At 36.1% G+C, this 12956-nt stretch overlaps 1 protein-coding gene across 3 annotated transcripts in view; it reads left to right on the forward strand.

Annotated features, from left to right (window-relative positions):
• The first annotated feature begins 2682 nt into the window (after window positions 1–2682).
• LOC104099341 (nucleobase-ascorbate transporter 6-like) overlaps window positions 2683–12956 on the forward strand; it is a 36274-nt gene continuing 26000 nt past the window's right edge. The window contains exons 1-2 of one of the 3 annotated variants that reach the window (XM_070188695.1): window positions 2683–2786; window positions 2916–3084. In XM_070188695.1, the coding sequence (XP_070044796.1) occupies window positions 2979–3084 (106 nt within the window). In that variant the 5' untranslated portion in view covers window positions 2683–2786; window positions 2916–2978. Of the gene's footprint in view, window positions 2787–2907; window positions 3085–12956 lie in introns of those variants that run through there. The other 2 variants (XM_070188693.1, XM_070188694.1) reach the window with 2 other exon arrangements.

Here is a 12956-nt window from a genome sequence, read left to right on the forward strand (position 1 = left end):
AGCACGAAGGGCAAAGGAAAAGGCTATTGCAATGATTGATGGACATATAAATGATCAATTTAGTATATTATGAGATTATTGCAATGAAATTGTTAGAAGCAATCCCGAGACTTTTGTTTTCATGAAACTAACTCCTAATGAAACTTCTAATAAGCCGATGAGATTTCAAAAAATTTATGTTTGCTTTGCAGCTTGTAAAGCTAGTTTCAAGGTTGGTTATAGGAAAACAGTTGGGGTCGATGTGTGCTAGCTTAAGGGCACTATGTATGGGGCACAATTACTGTCAACACTTACTTTAGACGGAAATAACAATATCCTTCCAATAGCTTACGCAATTGTCGAGAAGAAAAATAAAGAAATATGGCAATGGTTCTTAACCTATTTGATGAATGGTCTTGAGATTGAAGAGCAATACTTGTGGACTTTTATGTCAGATAAGCAAAAATGACTCCTTAAAGCTTTTGAAACAGTTTTGCCTGACGTTTCTTATAAATTTTGTGTGCGACATTTGCATACCAATTTCAAGAGAGCTGGGTATAGTGGCATGACTTTAAAAAATGTTCTTTGGAAGGCATCTTCAGCAACAACTATTGACAGGTTTGATGCTTGTATGGCTGATTTATTTGAATTAGATGAAAATGCATGTGAATGGCTTTCTACTAAATTGCCTAGTGAATGGTCAAGATCACATTTCTCTTTGCTTCCTAAGTGCTATATTCTTTTGAACAACTTATGTGAGGTGTTTAATAAGTTTATTCTTGATGCGAGAGACAATCCAATTTTGAAACTTTTACAGACCATTAGGCACTTGCTCATGACTAGAATTAATTCAAATAGAGAGAAAGCTGAAAAATGAAATTTGGGTGATATTTGTCCTACTATTAAGAAGATGTTGGCCAAAACTATGAAGGATGCTGTTTGTTATATTCCTAATAAGTCGAACACATGGAATTGTGAAGTCATTGGACCTATCGAAGGTGATACTTGGGCTGTTGACTTATATAACCAAACATGCAGCTGTAGGAAATGAGAACTTTTAGGAATTCCTTGTAAGCATGCTATATCGGCCATTTGGTTGAAAAGGATGAGGTTCTAGACTATGTTGATGAATGCTACATGATCGAGACATATAGAAAAATGTATGAACCTTCCATATTGCCTATGAATGGCCCTGATTTATGGCCTAAATCACCAAATCCTCTACCATTGCCACCTTCTTACTTGAAGAAGAAGAAAGGAAGGAAACAAAAATTAAGAAGGAAAGAAGATGATGAGCTAGGAGCTAGCAGGACGAAGTTAAAAAAGAGACCAAAATTAGTTGATTGTAAGAAATGTGGCACACTTGGCCATAACAGTAGAACTTGCACTTCAACCTTAGATGCTATTGAAATTCATCCATTAGACTGCCCTTGCAGTTTGGACTCCATTATGGCCGAGGGAGCGTCAAGTTTTCAAAATGTTGAAAAGCTACCGGTAAAAAAATTTATTTCAGTTTTTTTAATTTATTACAGTTTATAAATAAAGAGAGTCATATTTAGTATTTTAATTTGTTCTTTCAAGTTAGAAGAGGCACATCGATGGTCACTCAACAAAGTTGCAGTTTTTCATCATCTCAACAAAACTACAATTCTTGAAGAATTTTGCCTTCTCATTATATTGAAGAAATATTGATACTTTCTTGTCTTTAATTCGTTTTCTGTTGTTTGGAATTTTTTTATTTCTTATTAATTAGCCACTAGTTTCTGCGTTGGTTTTATGTTGCTGGTTTTTATCTTTAATTAATCAATGGTATTACAGTATATGGATACTGATTTTTGCTGAAAGTTTTTGTTATTTTTTTTGCTCTTGTTTGTTGTTTTCCCCTGCTCATTATTGCCTTTTGCTGGTGCTAGTGTGATGGTCTAAAGGTATCAAGTAGTAAAGAGTATAAAGGTATTAACAAAGATGAAAAGTTAATTGAGAAATACTTTATTGCAACGCCTCACTGCTTCACCTTAACAAAAATAAAGAATTAGTGGTGTTAGTGCACTTATCAGAAGAAACAAAATGATACTCTTAGGCAACAAGACTATTTTTTATGTAGGTGGAAGATGATTGGGCAGGAGGGCACTCTTGGAAACTTTAGAAGGAAATCCATGTGCTTGGTATGCTCTTTTGCTTGGCCGTTAACAGAAGGATAATTCTTTCAATAACTTAAATAGTATAATGATGTTTTTTGTTCAATAAAGCATCACAAGAATGTAATATAGGTTTGGGCTATAGTTCAAGGATGATATCGGACCTTTTCTTGTGGTGTCAAATTGAGCATTTTCTTGTAAACCGCCACAAATTGAGCATTTTCTTGTAGTGTCATTTGATGACTTCTTTCTTCTCATCTATTGTGACCGTTATAAGTGGGGGTTCTTTTTTCCACGAACTAAAAGAAAGTGTACCATAATAAATTATAAATTATATCGGGTGAAGAGAGTACTACATACTAAAAAAATATACTACCGCCGCATACTTCCTAATGCGGCATACTTCCGATTACAAGATGTAGGAACTTTTCTAGTGTAAGATGTCCTATTGTAACGGTTAAATTTAACGTGAGAATTTTAGGTGTTTGGTTAGTTTTAACGCTTTCCACTAAAATTGCACACTTTTTGTGAATATAAAGGACCATTTGTGTTGAGCAGTATATATGAAGGATCAAATAAGCCCACCGCTGTACATTAATTAAGGACCATTTGAATCTTTTTCTCGAACAATCTTGTGTTTTTCCTTTATTCAGTGACTGAGTTTTCTGTGTACTAAACTTTGAGCCTTTTCTTTAGTCTTGCTTTATTGATTCTTTGACATTCTTTTCTCCTTTTTGGTTTAATTTCCTAACATATTTTCTCCATAGTTTCTGAAGAGATTATCTTTGTGTTGTGAAGATTTGGGGTTTGCACTACTCCAGTCTCAAGAAACTTCAGTAAAAGTAGTGGAGATAGAAAGAAATGGCAGGAGTAGCTTCAGCACCAATTGCAAGTGACCCACTGCCACATCCAGCAAAGATTCAGCTTCCCAATGTTCGCTACACCATTACTAGTCCTCCCCCATGGCGTAAGTCTACACCTCTTTCCTTTTTGTATTACCCCACTATATTCCTTTGCTTTTTATATGTTCCTGTTTTGGGTTTCACGGGATCGGTTTGTACTTTGTTTCTTTGAGCGAGACTGTTTCTGCATTAATATTGATATTTTTTAACCATGGTGGTAGGCCTCTATATATGGGCAATAATTTGGTTCAGGTTCGAATCTCCTCTACTTAATGTGAAATCATCTATGCTTAGGGTTGAACAATATGTGGTAGTAGCCAGTGGGCTAGCTAGGGGGTGGATTAATCCAAAAGAACATTTCCATTTATGCTAGGTGCATATGGGTCCTTATTCTTGACCTAGTTTCTACTTTCTTTTCCTGCAGGCTTCACTGTTTCAGTGAATCACTTGATAATACACTGGGTATTGCCTTAATGAGTTTAGCAAATATCACTTGTTTTAGTTTCACGTTTTCTATTTTCTTTTCAAATCTTCCATACTATGTCGCTCGTGTCAGGAAATAATAACCCAAAGAAATAATATTCATGGTAAATATCAAGAATAAGAGAGTGATAAGGACACCAAGTCTTTTTAACATGAATAATATAATATTGTAGGGGAGCAATATAATATAATTATAGTGAAATTATTCACACTTGGTAGTCTCAAAATTCTACTATACACTTAAAAGAAACAATCCCCTTTTATTTTACACACTTTACTATAATATTACTCTACTCCCTATTTTTATCTACCGTCCATGGATTAGTCTCACTGCTCTTCTCCTATAGTTGGTTTAGTAGGTTGTGCATACTTCCCATATTTCAAGGTTTCTTTATTTTTATATTCAAATAATATGCCTTTTACCTTCTGTATAGTTTTACGCGAATTTTTCCAAATTTGACCGTCTGTTCATGGATTTTATTTTAAAATTTTGAAATAAAAAATGTTTGTTTATCAAACAGGCTCATTACTTCTACTTCAAACTTGAAATGTGAAATTTAAAGTTTGAAAAATAGGTTTTACGAGTTTTTCAAGTTTTCACTCACAAAACTAAACTATATTTTTATGTCCACATACAATTGTCCTTTATCAGTTTAACTTCAGATACTATTTTCATGTCCAAACTATTTTAATTTTATAAGCAAAAACAGTTTAGGCTCAAGGAAGTTTTATTGCTTTTCTGTATGTTCTACATTCATGTCCCTAGCTTGGGTTATATATACAATCCAAGGAACATATACAAATACAACTCACAGACTAATAGATTCCTACAATCTGACGATCCTATACATGAAATAACGTGCAGCCCAGGAAATTGATGATAACAAGCAAATTAGGTCTCTACTATCATCCACAATCCTTATCCCATCCAACTTCACTTTCATTCAGCCTCAAGCTAGAGTTGGGCAAAGATGCAACTCTTAGCTTGCTAGGGAATAGAAATTATTGTTTTGTTAATGCCTTAGTAAATATGTCAGCAATCTGAAGGAGTAAAGGTATGTACTTCATCACCATAGCTCCTTGAGTGACCTTTTCACGAACAAAATAATGATAGTCGAGCTCGACATGTTTTGTGCGACAATGAAGGATAGGATTATTTGTATTATTTTGGCTTGCACCTCGACACAAGAGGGCAAAGGGTGAATTGTGTCTTGCTCGTTTATGCGTGTTAAAGAATCTAGTTCTCTAACCTAAGTATTTCAGACACAAACAAAAAAGTAAAGTGCAGAAATTAAAGTACACAACGAAATTTAGGTGCAAAACCTCCTTGCTCAAGGAAGTAAAAATCATAACCTACCCTCGTAAGATTTGCCTCAAATTTTCACCAACTTCAAAGAGAGGTTTTAGGTTACAACTCAATAATCAAAGGAACTAACTTTAGTACCTTAGTCCCTACAATCAACCAAATTGTAGCTACCTCTTTCAAGACTATAAACTCTACCCTAAAAAACTAAGCAACTCTTCCACAATTTGATAACCTATGAATACACTACTCAAAAGCAAAATAGGTTAAAACTAAAGAACAATGACTCAACCCGGAAACAATGACTCAACCCGGAACAACTAAAGAACTAAAGAATCTTCTTCTTCTTGACCTGATTCATTAGTTGAGCAGCTTGAATCATTGAAAGCACCTTCTTGCAATGATTGATATCTGCTAAGATAAATTTCAGTGCTTTTGCAAAATAGTGGTAGCCCGCAGCAGAGCAACGTGATGCTTTATATAGGAGACCGAAATCTACTTCAATTAATCCTCCAAAACCTAAAATATTTTGGTTAAGGAAAATAATCTCTCTAGGATTCAGTTTCCTTATTTGTTTTCAACTCCATAGGCCTTTTTCTTAAATGCAAGTATTTCTAATTGATGAATCCTTTTTTAACACAAATTTCTCCATCAAATATATTTCTTATAGCCCACAAATTAAATCTTCCAAGGAATCTGTTTAGCATTAGGAATCAACTTTCTAACTTTTAATAATCGCTCTTCAGGTAATCTACTTTTCATTTTCAGACATGTTTCTTTCGATATCTGCTCGTCACATATGCAATCATGTATATCAGTACAACAAAGATCCTCAAAAGATTTGATTCTTTGTCAGTTGTTTGTTAATCATCAAAACTATTTATCCCTTTATGATAATGACAAACCCATGTGCAACTCAATTCAAACTTATGATAAAACCACATGTTTTCTTTCGATAAACCTATGTGTGGTCTAGCTTAAAAATCAGCTTCAGTTTCAGGCCTTTCCTGCAGATCACCTATTTTTGCATACATGTAGGGACTCACCTTCCATTTATTGCAACCATATAGATGGCTAGGCATAAGAACCATATTGGTTCAACATTATTTTTTCCTGTAAACAGACATCTTCATACACAATTAATGATTTATCAATTCCAAGCGCGTAGAGAACAGGTTCGTTACTCAGTATATGTGCACATCCTTAACTCCCTCTTTTGGCATCATCAAAAATAAAGCATCCGTGAAGTCAAAAGTGAGAATTAAATAATATCAAACTCATGACCACTTGAGCTACATTACATGAACATAAGCCAAGAACTCTGACGTTTAATCTAAGGATATTATCTATCGTTGAAAGACACATCATAGCATAAATAAAATATTCTTATTTATTCATTGATGTACCGTTTTAAGCCACACGAGTCCAAACCAACAGACGGTTACACAAACCCGCCAAATTTCCACATTCACAAAAAACAAAAACAAAAAACTACTACCAACAACTGGTCATAGAAAGGACTAGACTGGGTCAGACTGGGTTTAAGAAGGGAATAAGGACCAGGTTCACTTGCTAAGGGAGGGGGCTAGGGGATACAAGTTGTAGCAGTTTATCTAGTTGGGCAGTAGCATCCTCTTGATCTTTCATCTTCTCTCTCAGCCTAAGTTGCTCGGACTCGGGTGCGGGTGTCCGATACAAGTGCGGATCTAGATGTAAGATCCTTCATGATCTAAATTTAAAGATTCGGGGGTACGGATCCAGGTACGGATACGGATGCGGGGATTCGGCTAAAAATAATTTAATAATTTAAAAATAGAGTTATAAAAATATGTCTAAATTATGAGACATTATGTGGAAAACTTACAAGGTATTCCGAGAAGGAGAAAATATTGAACAAGAGTAGAATTTTAGAAAGAGATAAAAGGAAAAGGACTGACATAAAAATTTATATATACAAGGTATTCCATTTTCTTCCACATCACCCTAGCTTTTGATTTGTTTTCTAAAATCATTATATCTGTCCCAAATTTCTCCGTTGATTTTGGTCAAAGTACCCAAAATCGCTTGACCAGATTCGATACGGATCCCAGACCCACGTCGTGTCGACACGGGTGCGGCATTGAAAGTGAAGAGTCCGAGCAACTTAGCACACAGCTGCCTATTCTCTTCCCTCAAATAAACATTCTCCTTAGTCAGCTTCTCGTTCTCCTCCTTTGCACTGTTCAGACCACTGATCAGTTGAGTGACCAGATTGTTTCTCTTGGAACCTGGTTCCTTCTCTAGAAGAACACATTCATAGAGTGTCGCTCTATCAAGTAAATCCTTCTTTGTCCCCTTCTTTCCTTCTCTTAGTGGGACCCTAAAGTGAGCAAACACTGGAGTGAGTAAGAACTCATAAGGTAGTGCACGTTTTCCCTTAGATGGAGTGGCTGTCATAGCCATTTGCTTGACCATTTTTGAAGACAAATTCAACAACATATTACTGTCAAAAACCTCCATTACTACCAAATCCAACATAGTGGCCTCATTTTATCTTTTTCCTCTTGTCAACACACACTTGTTCACAAACTCATACAAGAGCTTATGCACTGGGTTCATTTCTCCTTTTAACACCTTCCTTCCACCCGTCTCTCTACCTTATGAGAACTTTGCCATCAGATACGCCTTCTTTTGTTCCTCATAAACCCTTATCCAATCCCATTTTATATAGGTGTCAAACCTATTGGTTGGAATTCTCAAGATCTGCCCCAAAGCCTCAGCATTGAAGGTCAACTCGACCCCCTTCACCATGGTGCTCAGAGTCTCATCCTTCAACAACTGCAAGTTGGAGTAGAAATCGCACACTTCCTCCTCATGAACAACCGGAATTGGACAAAGAAACATATGTGCCCACTGTTGGAAGTCCATTTTTTTTTTCGACTCCTTCATCCCATTTTTCTCCTACAATCTCAGGGTCGATCACCTTCCCCTTCAACACATTCAAATCACTAAACCACTATTCCTTGTCCATACTGGAAACTTTTACTTCAGTCTTCCTCCTCCTTTTGGAACTGGTCCCTTCTACATTAGGGTTAGTTTCCGTTCTTTTCCTCGGAGTCCTGTTCTTCTTTGGAGTGGTTCCTCTTCCATTCTTTCTTATCACTCTCCACCTCTACTACCTCCATATCAGACGGCTCATCCTTCAAGCCGAACTCTTTTTGCTCTTTCCTCTCCTCTCTTTTTCTCTTACTCTCTTCTGTAGTCTCGGCCAAGATAGCTTTGCCCTTACTCCTAGTGTGAGGAATCTTTTTTACACTACTTTATGGCATTTTGACTAGCTGTTCACATAGCGACCAAATAAAGAAGCCCTTTTTTCTTGTGCTTCTTGTTTTCACAAGGCTACCAAAGGCAACCGATAAGTTTTTCCCATCTGTCTCTTCTTCACCCTCAATTCTAGACTGGCTACCACTTAAAGAATCAGGTTTTTTATCAGCCTCTTCAACGTTCTCACCTTCACTAACACCCTCAACATTAGCACCCTCATCAACTTCCTCCTATGTACTCTCACTCACATGCACTTCTTCTACACCCTTACCATCACCAGAAAGGCTTGGTTGTTGTCTAGGGACTTCTACGGCACTAGCATTGTCTTCCCCTTTACTTGCTGCTTCATCAACCTTTTCTTTCTATTTCTCCTTCTTCTTCCACCGCTATGATTTTTTCGCTGCCACCACTCATCTGAATACCCTCCTCCCCAACTACAGTTTCTTCTCTCTACTTCTTCCTCGTCGAGCACCAGAACACTTGTCACCATTTTCTCGCCGGCTGCTGCTGCGATTTCTTATTCTTGAGTGGGGTTGGGATTTTGGATATTTTTAGATTGATATTTTAAAGGAGAAGCATCACAAATAATATTAGTGTGCTCGTACTTAGAAGGTTCAGATTCGTTCACGTTTTGGGAAGTCGACATTGTGAGAGTTTTTTTTCTTTTTTTTTTTCTTTTTTTTTTGCAAAATTTGAAAATTTTAAATTTGGTTATTTTCTTGCTTTTCGATTTAGTTGGAGAGAAGAGATGATTTGAGATAGAGAATTAGCGTGTGGGAGGAGTTATATAAGGGGTAGACACGATTTGACAATTGAAACCAAATCAATCAAGGATTTTAATACCTAATCGTGTTCCTAGTTGGAAAAAGATACGCCCAAGATTTTGAATTTGAAAAATTGGCGGTTGATTGGCTATAGTTTAGGCAACAGAAACGTTCAGTTAGTAAATATAGGAAAACGTTTTGCTTTTCACGTGGACTGGTGGCAATTATGGTTACCTTTTATTACTTGAATATGATCAACATATGACTGTGGAACCCGATTTTCATGGCGTGGCAATTTAATGGGCTGATACAACTATATCCTGGAGAAGAGGTACATAACTTGGCATCAAAAGAACTATGTTCTTTGAATGATTTCCTCAATGTAGTTGAGTGTCTTCTAAGGAGTAGGGATAACATCATTAGATTTCATCTAAGTTCCTCGATCATGCGGTGCATGCATACCCGTTGCAGTACTGAGTTAGATATTCCCAACAATTAGACACACTAGACACATTATTGTAACATAGCCAATCATTGAAGGAACCAAGACTGTACTCATTTCATCTTGATCAGACTAAGGTACAAGCAATTTCTTGATCATGTCATGCATGCATACCTATTACAGTATAAGAGTGAATATTTTCAACAACTAGACACATTATTGTAACATAGCCAATCATTAAAAGAGAATCAAGAATGTGCTCAGTTCATCTTGACCAAATCAAGCTCCAAGAAATTCCTTTCAAAGTTATCCCTGGTCAAAGCCTTTGTAAGTATATCCACAATCTGCTCTTTAGTGTGCAAAACTCCATAGAGATTTGCCCCTTCTCCATATTGTCTCTCAAAAGTGATGTTTTACATCAATTTTTTTGTCCTCATATAATGAACCAGTTTCTTTGCAATATTCGTAGAAGTATGATCACAATATATAGGAGCCTATTCAATTTTCATTCCAAAGCCCTCTATTTGTTGTTTAATCCACAGTAGTTGTGCATAACACGATGCAGTTGCGACATATTCAACTTCTATAGTTGATATAGCCACAAAGTTCTGTTTCTTTGATACCCATGAGATCAAGCATGAACCGAAAATTGAACCTTCCTAGATGTATCTATTTCTATCCGCCAAGTATCCAACATAATCACCATTCGGATATCCCAACAGGTCAAATGTACAACCAGAAGAATACCAAAGAACCAGGTCTTGAGTACCTTTAAAATACCTCAAGATCCTCTTTACCCCTTTCATATGTGACTCTTTGGGATGTGACTGGAAACTTGCATATATTTCAACACTAAATATAATATCTGGTCTATTTGCATTTAAATACAATAAGGAGCTAATCATACCCTTATACATCTTTTCATCAATAGATGAACCAGGTTCATCCAATCCTACCCAGTAGCAGTAGTTATAAGAGTGTAAATTGTCTTTGCATTTTCCATCTCATAATTTTTGAGAAATCTTGATGTAATTTTGTTGATGTATAATCATCCTCTTTGCAGTTTTCTTAACTTATAATCCAAGAAAGAAAGTCAGCTCATCCATCGTGCTCATCTCAAATTCATTTCACATGAAATTTGCATACTCATTGCACAAAGACTCATTAGTGGCATCAAAAGTGATATCATCAATATATATTTAGGCAATTAACAAGTTCTTTCCTGTCTTCATCGGAAATAAAGTATTGTCAATTTTGCCTCTTGTGAACCCGTTTGCAAGAAGAAATTTTGATAACTTTTTGTACCATATCCTTGGTGCTTGCTTCAACCCACTTAATGCCTTGGCCAGTTTGTAAACATGTTTAGGAAGCTCATGGCTTTCAAAACCTGGAGGTTTGACACATCTATACTTCTTCCTTTAGATACCTATTGAGCAATGCACTTTTAACATCCATTTTGTATAGTTTGAAACTCATATAAGATGCAAAGGCAATGATCATCCATATGGCCTCCACTCTAGCAACTTGTACAAAAGTTTTATCATAGTTTGCCATCTTCTTGATTGTAGCCTCGAACTACCAAGCTTTCATTATTCCTTGTGATAGTAACTTGATTGTCCAACTTGTTTCTAAAAATCCACTTGGTTCCTATGATTCTTCTATCTTTCGATCGAGGTTTCAGATGCCATACTTTATGACTTTCAAATTAATAAAGCTCCACTTGTATAGCCATGATCCAATCAGCATCCCGCTTCTTTTATATTCTTTGGCCAATCATGGATAGGTAGGTAGAGAAGGTACACATTTTTCTTATTTTGGATCATGTCATCATTTCAAAATCCACTGGAGTGAGAACTTTTTTAATTTGATGAGAACTCTTATGCTTCCAGTTTCTCACTTGTAACCCTTGATTACCATGATTTTCTTCCTGATCAACGGAAGGACCAGGTTCATTATTATCGGTTGGTACATCATGTGCATGTTTGATTCCCCCTTTCTCTTGTCCTCCATCCTCAACTTCCATAGAATCAGGTTGTTGTTCTATGTCTTGTTGTTCAGAAACGTTCTTCGGAGGACCTTGATCTGGTCTATTTTCATACAAATGTGTGGATCCGATTTTTCCATCATCATCCTTCATACCTCTTTTAGCCAGGTGACCAGTTTCATTTAAACTCTCATGCACACTTTCTTTAGCACACATGGTTATTTTATTATACATTTTATAAGCCTTTCTATGTAAAGAATAACCAAGGAAAACGCCCTCATCAATTCTAGCAAACTTTTCTAGAGTCTCTTTTTCATTATTGTGCACAAAATATTTACTGCTAAAGGCTCTTAGATGAGCTAGATTTGGTTTACGGTCTTTTAGTAATTCATAGGGAGTCTTCTCAAGCAAAGGTCTAATCATGAATCTATTAATTATATAGCAAATAATATTCACGTCCTCAGCGCATACCAAAAAGTCTTAGAAATACCAGTAACAATTAACATGGTTCTAGCCATATTCTAGTGTCTTATTCTTCCTTACTATAATACCATTTTGTTGAGGAGTTCTAGGTGCAAAAAATTTATGATCAATTCCATGACACATATAAAATTAAAGAAAACTAGCATTTTCAAATTCAGTATCATGATCAGATCTAATGTAGCCAATTGACTATCTATTTTTCTTTGTAGTTTCTTAATGAATGCAATAAATATATCATATATTTCATCTTTAGTAGCACGAAGCAGAATCCACGTGAACCTGGAATAGTCATTAACAATCACAAACACGTACCTTTTTCCTCCTCAACTTTGAACCCTCATTGGACCACATAAGTGCATGTGTAGTAGTTCTAAGGGTCTAGAAGTACTTACCACAATCTTTGATGCTAGAATGTCTTTATCATCTGAGTTAGGGTTCTCTTTTCCATCAAGAACTTGTCTTTTTCATCACTTTCATCATCAGATTCATCACTGGAGGTATTTTCCATAGCAGTCAGAACCCTTTTCATGATCTTATTTGCTATCCTTTTGTCATCAACTTTCAAGAACTTGGTCCTTTCTCAGTTCTTTCGCCTTATCAGGATTATTTTTCTCCTACTCGGTCTCCCACATTTGGATAATCTTTGATAAAGTGATCATGATTGGCACACTTGTAGTACGCATCAGAATTACTCTTCTCTAGAGCTTTAGCTTTGGATGTGCTACCCTTTTTCTAGAAACTGGCGTTTCTATTCATTCGCTAGAACTTGTGTGTCAACAATGACATGCCATCATCATTAATTTCTAGTTTTTCAGTGGTCTTGAGAGCCAGTTCTTTTCCTTGCAAGGTTCAACCATCTGGCGATCTAATACTTCTTCAACTCATAGGTCTTCAAGTTTTCAGTAAGATTATCAATGGTGATAGTCTCTGTTAGTTTACATACATGTATAGTGTAGTCTTGTCCCATATTGGAAGAGGAGTAATATCTCCTTGTAGTGTATAGCTATAAATAGGGACCTCTTGTATTGTATTTATCATCTAATATCAATAATATATTTTTTCCCGTGCCTTCTCACATGGTATCAGAGCATTAGTGAGAAAAGATCGATGTGTGTCATTCCAGCATTAACCGGGAAGAAAGAACTTAGTCATCGTGTAATTTTTTCGGTGACCTA

The sequence above is a fragment of the Nicotiana tomentosiformis genome, chromosome 11, assembly GCF_000390325.3.
Source record: "Nicotiana tomentosiformis chromosome 11, ASM39032v3, whole genome shotgun sequence".
Lineage (NCBI taxonomy): Eukaryota > Viridiplantae > Streptophyta > Magnoliopsida > Solanales > Solanaceae > Nicotiana > Nicotiana tomentosiformis.